The sequence below is a fragment of the Lycium ferocissimum genome, chromosome 12 (assembly GCF_029784015.1).
Source record: "Lycium ferocissimum isolate CSIRO_LF1 chromosome 12, AGI_CSIRO_Lferr_CH_V1, whole genome shotgun sequence".
Classification (NCBI taxonomy): domain Eukaryota; kingdom Viridiplantae; phylum Streptophyta; class Magnoliopsida; order Solanales; family Solanaceae; genus Lycium; species Lycium ferocissimum.
Window position 1 is genome coordinate 24,017,261 of NC_081353.1, and position 14,189 is coordinate 24,031,449.

The following is a 14,189-nucleotide window of genomic DNA, read 5'->3' on the forward strand; positions in this document are numbered from 1 at the left end:
GAAGCTAGCTTACATTAGGAGATTCATTTCGAATTTAGCTGGAAGGTGCCAACCGTTCAATCGTCTCATGAAGAAGGCACCCCTTTCAAGTGGGACGAAGCATGTACTAATGCCTTCGAGAATATCAAGTCATATTTAACGAAGCCTCCAGTTCTAGTAGCCCCTGTACCTAGAAAACTATTGATACTATACATTTCAAAGACAAGAAAGGTCAGTTAGGGTTTCTTGGAGGCTACTCTACCATAAACCCTAGATCATGCCTATAAAAGGGGGCATATATTCTCTTGAAAAGATATCTCAAATATCCCATAAACTCTTGAGTATTTACAAAAAGATCAAGATCTCAAATATCCCATAAACTCATGGGTATTCAAAAAGAGGTCAATATGTGTCCGGATATTTCTTGACAACTAAATACTTCAAGAAGATCCACAATATCCTTTCAGAGAGATCAAATACATCCCTAGAAAGTCCACATATATCCAAATCCAAATCATCCTACGTTATAGAAATACGCTACTAACGGCCCTCGAATCACAGAGAAAATTAAGAGAGAAGAATCAAGGGAGCAAACAGATCTTGTACCCGCAATATTCATTAATAAAGTCTCTGTTTCTTCATATTTTGTTTGTGGTTGTAATTTATTTCCGCATATAAAAATTTGTTGCAAACAGTACCTAGCCAAAATATTTTGATCTTCAACATTCATTACCTTTTTAAGTTTGTTTCCAAGTTCAGGACTGCAAGGTTTTTCAAGACTATCAGCTCAAGTGGATCGATTATCTTGAAAATAAACTATCAAACCAAAGCAAAATAACACCATGTACAACAGTCACACTCCGCAAATTGCGCTGGGAAGACTATTTCTACTCTAGCAATATCATTGGACTTGTTAACACAAAGGAGAAGAAAAGGGAAAGCAAGAACTGCTTAAGCAAAAGAAAAAAAATAACTGCAATGCAAAAGAATCGTATGCTAGTAGCCCAAGGCTTTGGTTCCATGGTAAGAACAGTGTAATGTATAAATTAAGCGCACGTCACGATTCCAAATTCTGTAGCTGACAAAAGCCTGATATTTAAGTGGAGAAAGGTAGAGAGACAGACCCATTATATTCACTGATGTTCCAATTGTGCTAAATCTAGCCCTTGGGGATTTCACAGTCATTTCAAAAAAAAAAAAAGATGATGATCAAAAACACACCTCAAGTATCACTTTTTTATGAGTTTGTTACCTGAACTATCAGGTGTTTGCACTTTCTACCTGAACTATGATCAATTATTTAGCAAAACACACCTGAATTATTAAGTGCCTGTGTTTCCTACCTGAACTATCACCAACTATTTATCAAAACACACCTCGACTAGTACTAATGGTGAAGTGATACTTCATATGTGTTTTTAACCATGATCTCTTAAATTTTGTTTAATTTTCCAATTAATTTCTTTAATTATCTTCGTGGAGTGCCATTTGGCACCCTTTTTAAACACACAAAAAAAAAAAAAAAATGCACACCATGCATCATCAAATACTACTCGAAGTGTGTTTTACTATAGTTGATGATAATTTAGGTAAGAATGCAAACACCTGATAGTCGTGTTTTAGGTAAGAATGCAAACATCTGATAGTTTAAGTAGGATACTCACAAAAAAGTGATACTTGAGAACCATTATCTCGGGGAAAAAAGAAAAAAAAAAAAAAAAAAAAAAAAGAGAGAATAGTAGAGTGCTCAAATGAAAAGATACTTCATAGTGGCAAATGATTATAAAGGACGGGCCGGTGCACAAAGCTCCTGTTATGCACGGGGCACGGGAAAGGGCCGGACCAAGGGATACTGCATAGTGGCAAATAATTAAATGCAATTAATTGGAAGCTTTGATTAACTTATACAAGAGAAGTCAAAAATAAACTTAGGAAGATACAAACCTACCTACCTTCCCTTTTCTAACTCTTAAAAAAGGCTTGAAGGCCTATATGCCATACATACCAGAAGGGGGATAAAAGGCATTCCACCATGTTACAACAGAATTAACAAAACTTAAGATGGGAAGAAGAAACTACCTTCTCCCCTCATACTATTAAACTTTACATGATTTTTCACTTCATAGCTTATATATTTGGAGAAACCACATCTAAACCATATGCATTCTTATTCTCACAGATCCAAAGAATATGTAGCAAACGAGATATTTCAACTTTGGATAAAGCAAACACCGGCTTATCGGTCATAACCCATAGCTACAACAGGGATCCTGACTTTGTGCCCTCTGCTACCTTTCAGTAAAACCTCTCCGAAACTGTAGGCCCCGCTGACTGATCGGACAGTAAGTGTTACCGTGAATTTTCTTGAGGCACCACGTCTTAAAGTCATTGCAGGAGGATTAGTTTCAATGGCAATTTCTGGAGCCATTCGTGCTGTTACAACATAAGTTTCTTCCTCAGCAACATTTGTCACTGTGCGTGTGACTGTTTGAGTTCCCACGAGGTGTGAAACTGCAATTGAGGGTGAGTTGAAATTTGATGGGTGACCAATGGTGTAGTTGCATGGGGAGTGTGTGAAGTTCTTTATTTCGTGAGCATCAATTCCAGGTGTGGTGCACAAAAACCCCAAATAATCTTGATAACCTAAAATCAAACAAAAGCTAAATCAATCACAACACACTGAAAAATGGAGCTCAGGAACGCTGTTTGCATTTGATATTCAACCCGTATAATGTTACACCCACTATAGAGCTCCAAAAGTTTTGGACAAAGAACTGCATTTCTATCGCAAGTTCGCGAGAATACAATCTTCCATTATACTCTCTCTGTCCCAATTTATGTGACACTCTTTCCCTTTTATTCAGTCCCGAAAAGAATGACGCATCTGTATATTTAGTCACAATTTAAATGGGACGGAGGGAGTACTATTTTTGATGAAGAGACAATCTTCTATTATAAGTTTCCCGTACTTCTGTCCATGTAAGTTTCTTACTTGCAGATTTGGCCACTAAAATTTCTTATATGCATTTACATTTCTTGAATTCTACTTACTCTTTTAGGGGAAGATGTTTTTTTTTTTTTTTTTTTTTTTTTTTTTTTTGATGAAGTAAGTGGTATTAATCAAAGGCATCAAGAAGATGCAATAATTACAAGATATAGCATTTGAGCTTACAAAAAGAAGACTGGCTGGCTGTACAACAAATATCTAAGCCAGAACTAATGAGCTAGGGGAAGATGTTTCATGTTCAGAAAAAAGAAAGATGTTTAGATAAACCCAAGAGAAGACAAGAGGTATATGTCAACCTTCAGACGAATCCTTGTAAGTCAATAGAAATGACAACAACGTAACTGAAATGTACGTTCGACTTCAGTCAACCAAAGATAATGCAAGGCATGAGACAGAATCTACAGTGGTTATTATGAGGAAGCTGAAAAATTTTCGTCAGAAAGCTACACTGAAACAAAATAAGTTTTTTTTTTTTTTTTTTTTTTTTATAACCGAGAAATCCCTGAGGACCAGCGACACAAGGTCCAAAACTCAAGTGTATCAAAAGCAATTAGTCAAATAGGATCTCCAGCTTTAGTAATTGCTAAAGGCGCTAACTGTTCCCAATTAGCAAGAGGATTATCTAAGTAGGATTCCAAATCTGGTTAGAAACAATAAGCTATATCAAAACTAGAGGGAAAGAGGAACAGAAGTTCACCTGCATCAAAAATGAGTCCGGGATCCAGAGCTGCTCTAGGATTAACATGTCCACTTCCATAGTCAAATGGAGTAGCTCGAACGAGCTTCAAGGTCTCAGATCCAGAATACTGTTGTGCTTGAAGCGGTCTCTCCGCCCTATCAATGGTTGATGAAGTTGTCATCAATGCTGATTTAATAGCAGCAGGGCTCCAATGAGGGTGGTGCTGCTTGATGAGGGCTGCTATTCCTGCTATATGGGGCGCTGCCATGCTGGTTCCAGAGATCATTGCAAATCCTTCACCTGATTCAAGCAAATTTTTTGAAGTATGTGTAATGCATTTTGACTATGCAACTTAGTATTTCTAGTCAGAGTTTTCGTTTCCCACTATCACTTTAAATCACTTATTGTTTTAGTCTGAACTTAAAGCCAACCAAATGGACATAAATGATCAATTTTCTTGACTTAAGCAAGAGGAGCATCAAATTCCGTATACAAGACATCTTTTATATTTCTAAATAGGTAAAGAAGCCACAAACTCAACTGCTAGTTCATTGTTTGTGGCCAAGTCTAAAATAGGCTTGAAATTAAAATAAATATGACTTTTCTAAATATACGGGCGTCTAATTCTTCCTCTTTCATAAAATGGCACCATCTAACAGGAAACATTAAACATTTTAATTGATTTACCTATAAACAATAATATTAAGGCTTACATACCACAATAGTTGGCTTCATCTGTCCCATTGGGGGCCCAGGCAGCCCAAATAAGAGAACCAGGAGCCAGTATATCGGGTTTAAGGAGATCAGCATCTTGAAAGCTGTAATCTTTGATATTAGGTCCTCTAGCAGAGAAGATAGCTACTTGAGGTGCAGATTTTTGGAGTATCGGCCTCAACCCATTCCCAATGCTTCCCATTGATTTAAAGCTCTTAACTCGTCCAGTCCAATCTCTTGAAGTGGTGATGTTGTAGTAATTTACAAGCTCCTGAAAATAGATACAAGCATACAACTTTAAATAACGTAAAAAAGAGAGAAAGTTCTACCTATACAAGCTAATTGAATTAAGTCATTAGAAGGGGCAGCTACTACCTTTTTTTCCTTGGGAAACAGCCTAAAGGAAACAAAACAAAACAAAAAGCTAAAAGAGAATTGCAATGACACCAATTAAAGAGTACAGAGAGTTTGGATACTTGCCATTGACATGGAAACATCTGTTATGAGAATCCCAGGAAGTCTAACAGGAACAGGGTCAAACTTTGTTCCTGGTGAAGCATTTTCTACAGCAAGAACAAAGCCAGCAGCACCAAGAGCTTTTGCTGTTTCCGCGACTTTTTTAATCGACGCCGTGCCAACTACGAAATTGAAAGAATAGCCACAAAGAAGGATGTTTCCCTCCACCAAATTCTTGTTTAAAGCTTCTGGCCTTTGACAGTCTGCAGGACTGTACTTCGTAACTGAAGAATCCAAAAGAACATCATTTGCTGCTACCATAGTGAATGTCCGGTTTGGATGTGTGGAAGCTGTAGAAAACCGAAACGTTTGCTTAGTAGTGGCAGAGATTTAAAACAAAAACTAAGTCTCTATATTAGCATATGAGTGTAAAATGGTCAAGATATAACACCACACAGTTAGCACCCCATTAACAATCTTACATCTCAACATCAATAAGTATCTGATTATTCCCTTCATTTCTTCTTCTTTTTCTTTTATTCGCTTCGTTCAGTTCATTACACTATTTTGGGGGATCTGAAGTTTCAAAAGCCGATGAACTTTGTGAAGCCAGACAGGGAGAAGACGGAACGACAATATCAATGACATGGCAATTGAGGACATGGATTAGACTTCATTGCATGAAGTCATGAGCGACTAAAAACTTATGGAAGATCTATTACAAGGAAAATAGGAAATGATGCCAGCTAGGGCAAAGCAGCTGCCAAGCTATTCTGCATGGTGCTGTTACTTAAACCACATGTGCTACTTTACAGTAGTAGATGAATCAAGGGCTGAAGGACATATACCCAGGAAACAATAAACAAAGAAGAAAAAAAATATGACCCAGCCACAACAAAAAGTTATAAAGAAACATATTGAAACTTCAGCAATCATAAATTTCCTGTAAGACCGAACATGTAAAAGTTTCCGGATTTAACATAGATGAATCAGCCATTTGCAGTTTAGGTAAAAACAAAGGGTGATGGGGTCTAAAGCTGATCTAGACTTTTAATGAACGAATCAGAGCAAGATCAACTGATTGAGGGGCACCACTTAGCGTATGTCAAAAGGCATAAATCGCTTACGTGATAAACCGATTCCGGATAAGATTTTCCCATTTCCCAATGTCAAATGATTCTTGTATCTACGATCATCAACTGCAGCAGCCACTGATGCTATCCATGGACTATAAGACAACATAGTTTTAGGGAAAGGACCTCCATTTCCAGCAGCCTGTGCAACAAATACACCGGCTTTCACAGCTGAAAGAAGTGTAGCATCAAAAGGGTTCAAAAACGTTGTCTTCGTAGTTGCTGGTGGACTGTTTGGTCCCACAGAGAGATTAAGAATGTCCACACCATCATGAACAGCCTGTAAATAAAAGTACCCTTTTATCAGTTCTACAGTGTAAAAGATGACGCTGTCACTGCAAGACCAATTAAATATCAAATTCGAGCAAATTTATAAGCTCTATTTACAACTTTCCAAATGAGAGTACACTAACCACAACAATTTACAAATCATGCCCCAAAAATACTTGCTAATACCAAGTTGACTTCAGCTCTGATTTGCTTTGAATGAACGAGTTGTACATAGTGTTATTAAAAGCCATCGCTTAAAGTGATCCCTAACGAGTTGCAGTTAGTTCTTTGAATCTCAACTTAGAGGAGTTGACTTACTATCAGCATTATTGTAACCTTTAAAAGTTCATTACTATAGTACAGAGCTAATATATTTTTGGTGTTTATAATTTTTTGTAATTGTGCACTTCATTTCACGCTTTGCACTCAAGTCACTTTCCGCTCTCTTTAAAACACTGGTGGTACATATTTTTCTCTTTCAATTTACAGTTTAAAAACGTACAAGTTCTGTTGCATCAATTCTTCTAACAATTGTACACAATGTTTCACAACACCTTTATCGTTTCTTCTTCTTTTCTTTTTGTAATTCAGAAGATTTTTTCATTAACAAAACACTAGGATGATGTCAAAAGGAGTCCAGAGCCTTATGGGAACGTTTTGGAAGCCAATAAACAAAACGGGGTTGCTCAAAAATTCACATACCAAAAGGTGTTGTTCGTGAACTGTGCTGCGAACTGCTACAGTTTTCACCGGACAACCCCTGACGTCTGTTTGCTCCATTTAAAAAAAAATATAGAGTTCGCAAGAAGACATAGAATTAGACTAAACAAAGGAAAGGACTCCCGTGGGCGCAAGGGTTCTCTCATATTGCAACTTCCAGATCCACTTCTTCTATGACTTAGGCTGCTTCATCAATAGGCTAGTTGCCATTTTCAATTGAGAAAGCGGAGGGCCTAATGAGCTCTCGAATAGTGCACCGGAACGGGGCCGGAGAGACGTAAACCTTAGATCGGCTAAGATCGAATTGAACTTTCTTTGATTGAGCGAATCCTGCCCAATTTTGATAATGCGAACTAGATAATAATTATTATTTTTTACAGTTCGCATATTAATTTATGAACTACCCATTTTTTCTTTTTCTTTTTCTTTTTTTTTTTTTTTTTTTTTTTTTTTGAAAAATTATTATGCTCATAACTTGCGAATTAATAATCTAATTCAAAAGATTTTCCTTTACAGATGGAAATGTCAGACGTTTGAATAAAGGCTGTTGTTCTAATACAGTTCCATTGTTTGGTCATATCAATCATAATATTTTTTTTAAATTTAATATGCAGGTCGTGAAATATTCGTGACCCATTTGAATTTTTGTTTAAATACGCTGAAACAGTAACAATTTTTGCTGCCTTAGCTCGTCATTCACAATAAATATATAGCAAATCCCTTGACTCACAGCAATTTACTTTGCTGTTTTGTGTTCATTTCAGAAAAAAGTATGACGGAAACTCATGTAAGAGTTAATTATTTTGGGGTGGTGAAGTTTTGTACGAAGCAGGTTCCGTTAGATGCAGTTGTCGTCCTGAAGTAGTGCAAAGGTTCCCAATCTCCCTCATATATGATCGTCTACAACGGTGTTTAGGACTAAACTGGCCGTATGTGTGATCCCAAACTTTTGGTGGTTATCACCAGACGATATCCAGTGTCCTTTACGGCCAATGGGTTTCCAATTATATCAGGCTTTAGTCAGTGGGAGAGTTCTAACTCATGACATGCACCTAACTCACATTTCACATTCGGTCTTTACCACTGAACTGAAGCACCATGGACAAAAGCAGAACTCTGAATTTACATGATTATATGCTTCTCGATATCCAAACTCCAACTTATCAAACCTTGAATCTACCATTCCATTCACTATGAGAGCAGCATGTAGAATCGGCCTTGATCCCATAAACGCAGTTTGCAAGTTAAAGTAAGCTCTTTTATTACTCGGTAGCCTTCTCGATAACATGTTATTTACTAGACATTGCCCACAAAGGCTGATGGGTCAGATATAAGTATCATCTTTTTGCTTCGACTTTTCTATCTCTGTGAAGGAATTCTAATTTTACATTGTTTCTATTAGCTTTGATATCTAACTACTTTATCTAGTTGATGTTTACAAGACTTTTAGTCTCAACTTGTATAAACTGGTTGTGACAAGATTCTAGAGCTAATCTTCTTTGGTTTTGTCATTAGAAGTGTTTGTTATCTAGGGAAATCTTTGGGATTACTATATTGAGGAGAGAGACCCTGTAAGCAATAAAATGGGTACCTTTGTGATTGTTTTATTTTAAGAACACACAAAAAGTGTCTGAGCCACAGAGAATAACCAATTCACAAGCGAACTCTTTTGGTTATAAAGGTCAACCCGAATGTCCTCATCTCTGCTGTGCTGAACTCAAATATGTTGATTATTTTTTTTTTTTAATAAGGTAAATAAAATATGTTGATTATAACACCCAACAATTTCTAAGTTAAAGTTCACATGCATACAGTTTATCCATATTAATCATTTTCATCGGTCATACCTGTTCAATAGCAGCAACTACATCTGAAACAAACCCTCCAAATAGTCTGTATAGTGCCTTGTATACAGCAATTCTACAAGGAATAAGAATTTCAATTTTTAGACGACTTTCTAATACTAAAGAGACCAGACACTACGCTAGTCAAATATTGGAAGTGTTACTTTAACATACCTCGCACGAGGTGCCATACCACTTGCTCTTCCGAACTCAAATCCATGCATTCTGACAGGAATCCCATTGTTTCCAGCAGCGATAGCTGCCGTGTGGCTGGCAAAAAGAACCATCGATGTCAGTCTGGATACATTAATTCTTGAAAGACAGTAGTGAAAAACTTTTAAAAACTAGAAATACAGTCTATATGAGAAAAGTAGCTTTCAAATATTGAAGCTTTACGAAAAAAATCTGGGGGGATCAATCTTATAAAGCAGTTCCTCTTGCATGGAAGCATGTTCAAAATGACGAGACATTTTTTTCTCTTTTTCATCAGTTATTTTTATCAGTTCAAAATGACGATATCAATAGAATGATTTCCCATTAAAGTAGCTCTATGTATTGATGTTGCTAAAGAGAGGAAAAATTTGAAGTTGCAGAAGATGACAATAATGTTTCGTTGTTAGTTATCACTAAGTCTATATCATTTAGGTAATTTGACAATCAAAGGTACTTCAGTCCTAGTATACACTGAAGAATAAGAGATTTTTGTCTACAGGCAACGATGGAGTCTCTCAAGTGAATATAGCTATTTCTCAACTCCCATAAAATGCTTAATTTCTTTTAGCATCTGCAATTGTGTATGCCATTGCCAAGAAAAATTGAAGTTTACCCAAATGGATGGCAGTTGGAAAACACCATAGCTTTTAAAACACAATGAAGTTAACATCGTAAATAATTAAAGCTCAAACCTTCCGTGTCCATCACCGTCTAGAATAGAATCAAAATCAAGTTCAGGATTAAATGAACCAGCTGCTTTTGCAGCTTCCACAAAATGTTGAGCACCTATAATCTTCCCGTTGCAATATTTTTTCTTGGTGTTAGGATCAACTTCACATTTTCCTCTATATTTTGGAAGAGGTCCATAGGGTTCAGAGTTGTGGCTTGAAAAACTTGGATGGTGTGGATAGATGCCAGAGTCGATAAAACCTATTACGATATCCTCGCCTGCCCGGTCAAATCCACCACCTGTCGGCCATACTCCTGTAGGAAGCCCCAGAAACTGTGGCGTGTGAGTTGTAAGCCTCCTGACCTTCCAATCTCTCTCCACAGACTTCACACCAGGAGCTCGTCTGAGGATTTCTGCCTACTAATATAATATATTCTTTATGTAAGAAAATACTGATCATGCTCAACAATTAATAGAAGGAAAAAGACGAGCAGTCTCTGAAAGAGCATAGTGTCACCTGTTCATGTGAAATATGAGCTGCGAAGCCATTTATTAGATGACGGTAGCTGTAGATTTTCTTGTAGGTCCCACGGTCAAATAGCAAAGCTAGAAGCATATCATGCTTCTTTTCCAGATGTCGGGCATAGGATGTAACCAATTCACTGAAAGCACACAATGCAAATAAGAGTAAGCATATAAGGTTTCACCATCACAGACAGTTATCTGACGGAAAGCATTTTCTTGAACATTTTTTCCGTCATGAAGACTGAAGACATCTTCTGGTGTTTTGATTACCATAAAACATTTTCTAAAGAAAAAGGTTTCATCAAATGAAAAAATATGACTTCCCTAACTTATGAGCAAAAAACATTTCTTTTAAAGTTATCCGAACTGTTACTCTATATTAATTGCTCCAACCAACACCTAAATATTAGTATCAATCTTTAACATTCAAAACATCATCAAATTTAACAATGCAAAACACTACCTAACTGATGACATTTTGAACATGTTAAATGCTAACCAATTAATGACATTATCCTTGCCCTTCAATAAATATTTTCCAGCAAATATTTTCTACTCACTATCAAACAATAGAAAACATTTTCAAGGTGAATGTTTCACTTCATATTAAACTCAAATTTCTTTTTATGTCCGTCATCGTATTACTGTTTACAAGTGAGCATCGTGGAAGGTAGTGAACATTGTACAAAATGCACATGCATGGAGATTGGAGAATTAACCATTTTGTAAAAATGAATCTCAAAGCAGTAACATTACAATGTCAGACTGATTATCTTACCAAGTTCTACAAAATTCAAAACAATCACATTTTGTCACAAATTGTAACATCACTTTCCTCTCTAACATACACCTAAAACTGAAAGAAAAATTTACACAAACGAAAATTTGATAGAATCTCTCTCTCTCTCTCTCTTTTTTTTTTTTTTTTTTTTTTTTTTTGAGACTTGTAACACAAAATTTGATAGAATTTCATTTAAAGACAAATATTAGCAAAACTCGGACAAAAAATTAATTAAAATCCACTGACTGAAATATAATGCAACGGTTTTTGCAATCTCTCCTAGGTACTCTAGTTTTAGCTCTAAACAAATGCATTTTGCACAAATGTAACAAATTCTTCTTTTTCTTTTTTCCTCTGATAAGTTAACTGTTAAAAAGTGTTAATTCCAGATGAATTTTGTTTCCTTGAATGAAAATGACCGTCAAAGATACTAGATGTTAGTTACATCAGCATCCATCATTAGCAAAACAAAAAGAAACAAATAGGCCATTAATCCAACAACTTAAGAAAAAGTCAAACACAAGTTAAGAAGTTATCAACTCCATCAGAGTCCATAAGCACCTTCTAAAAAGAATATTTGGAAATTAAGGTAGCACCTAAACAGCTTTTTACAAGATTATTTATTTTTTCATCAAGTATAAAAAGTCAGCAAAAGAAACATCAAATGAACCTTGTGGTCACATAGACAGACTAGGGTATGCTTGGTATGAAGGAAAACATTAATGTTTTCCAATTTTTTCATGTTTGGTTGGCCAAAACATTTTTCTCTAGGACAACAAGTTCCTTAAAACTGAGGAAAATGACTTCCCTAATAAAAGTAGGGAAAACAAGTTCAATAAGTTGCATTCCAAGTTCATTATCTCCTCCCCCACTCACCCAATTCCCCCAACCCCCACCCCTTGACCATCCCACCCCATCAAACCCCTCATAGTATTTTGCTAGATTACATATAAATGCTCTTGAAATAATTTTTTTTTTTTTTTTTTTTTTTTTTTGCTTACTTACCAAACACTAGAAAATAAGTATCAAACCGACTTATTTTCCAAGAAAACATTTTCCTTCATACCAAACACACCCTAATCAACTGTAGTTTTCATACTTCACCTGCCTTAAGGCATGATGTTCAAACACCTGAAGGAAAAAAATGGTAAAATAACCACACAAAAAAAAAAAAAAAAGGTGGCCATACCTAGTGGTATCAATTTTCTCATCAGACTCCTCTACAGCAGTGGCTTCAAAGCCATCAATGCCACCTTTATAACTTATGACAGGTTCTCCTTCAACTGTTACTATGTAGATTTCAGCCTTTCCAACATTCAAGATACTCAATAATAACAACACAACAACAACAACACTAAATCCCATTTTAGCACAGTCTCTTCAGACACCTCCAAACTCCAAGATACCTACACAAAAATCATTAATTATTCAACCACCACAAAAATCATATCCAAAATACCAAAAATAACATAATTATTCCAAAGTAGCACACATGTGTAATTTACTAAGCTAAATACTGAGGAAACTAGTGTTGGTACTCTATGCATCAATTCTTGTACTCACCTCACAAAATCAAGAAAACACAAAGAGGAACTCACTCAAGCTCAAGAAACTCAAAGGGTATTCAAAAAATATATATAAATAAAGAAAACCCAAGATGTCAAATAAGATAAAATATTATTGTTGTACTACTCTACAAGCTAACTGTAGAGAAACCTTGTGTTGTACTCTATGCATCATCCCTTGTACACCACCTAATAAAGCAAGCAAAATACACAGCACTAATTCTTTCCACCTCAAGAAATTAAAAAAAAAAAAAAAAAAAAAAAACTAGATGCCAAATTTTACTAGATAATGCAAATATTCATCTCTACATTCAAAAAAAATTTACAAGTATATATTACACTAATAAGATAAAATAATACTATTGCACAATTATGCAAGCTAATTGTGGAGTAAGCTTGTGTTGTACTCTATGCATCACACCTTGTACCCATCTAATAAAGCAAGCAAAATACAGAGCAAGAATTTACTCCAGTTCAAGAAACTTAAAATGGCACTCACAAATAAACTTAAAAAATCCAAATATCCAAAAAAATAAAAATAAAAAATAATAAAAAACACCCAGATGCCAAAATTAACTACATAATGCAAACTACATTCAAAAACATAAGTAATAAAAATTTTACAAGTACATATTACACTAATAAGTTGATCCAAAAGCTACATTACAAGAAAATGTGTTTACTTACAAGTGAAGCAAATTGAAGAAAAAAGCACAAAAAAACCAAGTAAAAATAGTAACAAAGCTGAGATCTTTACTCACAAAATGATCCAAGAAAAGAATCAAATTAACAAAAATGGTAAATATGAACTCTTTTTTAAGCAGACAAAGCAAAAAAAAAAAAAAAAAAAAAAAAAAGATTAAAAATGGGAATATGTATATTATACTTTTGTTTTGTGTGTGTCTAAGGCACCATGAAAATGGAATAAGGATCACACAATGATATGAAGTTGTTGTTTTTTTATGTTGTTAACTTTGTTGGAGGGTCACTCTAAAGAGAGTAAAAAGAGTAGAGAAATGCTAAAGCTATAGATACAGAAATGTGTATGTATATGTAGTGAGAGAAAGAGAGAGAAGTGAAAAAACAAAAATAGAACTTAGTGGAGTGTAGTGGTGGAGGTAGTTAGGGTTCTTTTCCATTTTCAATTTTCTAGTTATTTACTTTAATTAAATTTATCGGTAAATTTTATTTAGACACTCGAATTATAACGTGTTTTAATTGAGAAAGTAAATACATTATAAAGTGTTCTAACTAGACACTTCTAACTTATATTTTGAAAAAGTTTATGCTCGTGTTCTCAAGCGTTCACATAATATAGGTAAATACTTGGCCAACAGGGTATTTTACACTAAATTAATGCAACTATGATTAAATAATTTAATGAAGTAAATATAAATATTTATTAATCACGGTTAAGTAATAGTTGTGCATCTTCATATACATGTCATATATCCATTGGTTTGGTGTAAATATCTGGTGCGGGTGACTTCTCTTAAAGCATACACATCAATAATAATTGGAACATGTCTGAGGTTTTACGGCTAAATGAAGTTAATGTGTATTATTAAGGATGTATCATATTTTAAGTGATTAAATTATCTGCATAACGAGCGTTTGAGAGCATACGCGAAGC

The 14,189-nt window shown here is 35.1% G+C and overlaps 1 protein-coding gene across 2 annotated transcripts; it reads right to left on the reverse strand.

Annotated features, from left to right (window-relative positions):
* Positions 1–1,836: 1,836 nt before the first annotated feature.
* On the reverse strand, positions 1,837–13,627 carry LOC132040982 (subtilisin-like protease SBT2.5). 2 transcript variants are annotated; one of them, XM_059431693.1, is made up of 11 exons: positions 13,443–13,627; positions 12,181–12,397; positions 10,203–10,347; positions 9,708–10,102; positions 8,977–9,072; positions 8,806–8,878; positions 5,963–6,248; positions 4,860–5,185; positions 4,383–4,650; positions 3,684–3,965; positions 1,837–2,622 (listed from the first exon to the last, which is right to left on the reverse strand). In XM_059431693.1, the coding sequence occupies exons 2-11, from the start codon at positions 12,354–12,356 to the stop codon at positions 2,216–2,218; spliced, it is 2,454 nt and encodes an 817-aa protein (XP_059287676.1). In that variant the 5' UTR covers positions 12,357–12,397; positions 13,443–13,627; the 3' UTR covers positions 1,837–2,215. The 2 variants fall into 2 exon arrangements, with proteins under 2 accessions (XP_059287676.1, XP_059287677.1); XM_059431694.1 differs by lacking the exon at positions 13,443–13,627 and adding an exon at positions 13,244–13,261.
* Positions 13,628–14,189: the final 562 nt, after the last annotated feature.

What these genes read in the sequence shown, in the direction of transcription:
- LOC132040982 (XM_059431693.1), bottom strand. Translation starts at nt 12,356, where the DNA reads ATGGGATTTAGTGTTGTTGTTGTTGTGTTGTTATTATTGAGTATCTTG. An exon ending in CTCATATTTCACATGAACAG is followed by an intron (nt 10,103 to 10,202) that starts GTGACACTATGC and finishes TTATATTAGTAG; the next exon opens with GCAGAAATCCTCAGACGAGC. An exon ending in CAGATGTTTCCATGTCAATG is followed by an intron (nt 4,651 to 4,859) that starts GCAAGTATCCAA and finishes ATCTATTTTCAG; the next exon opens with GAGCTTGTAAATTACTACAA.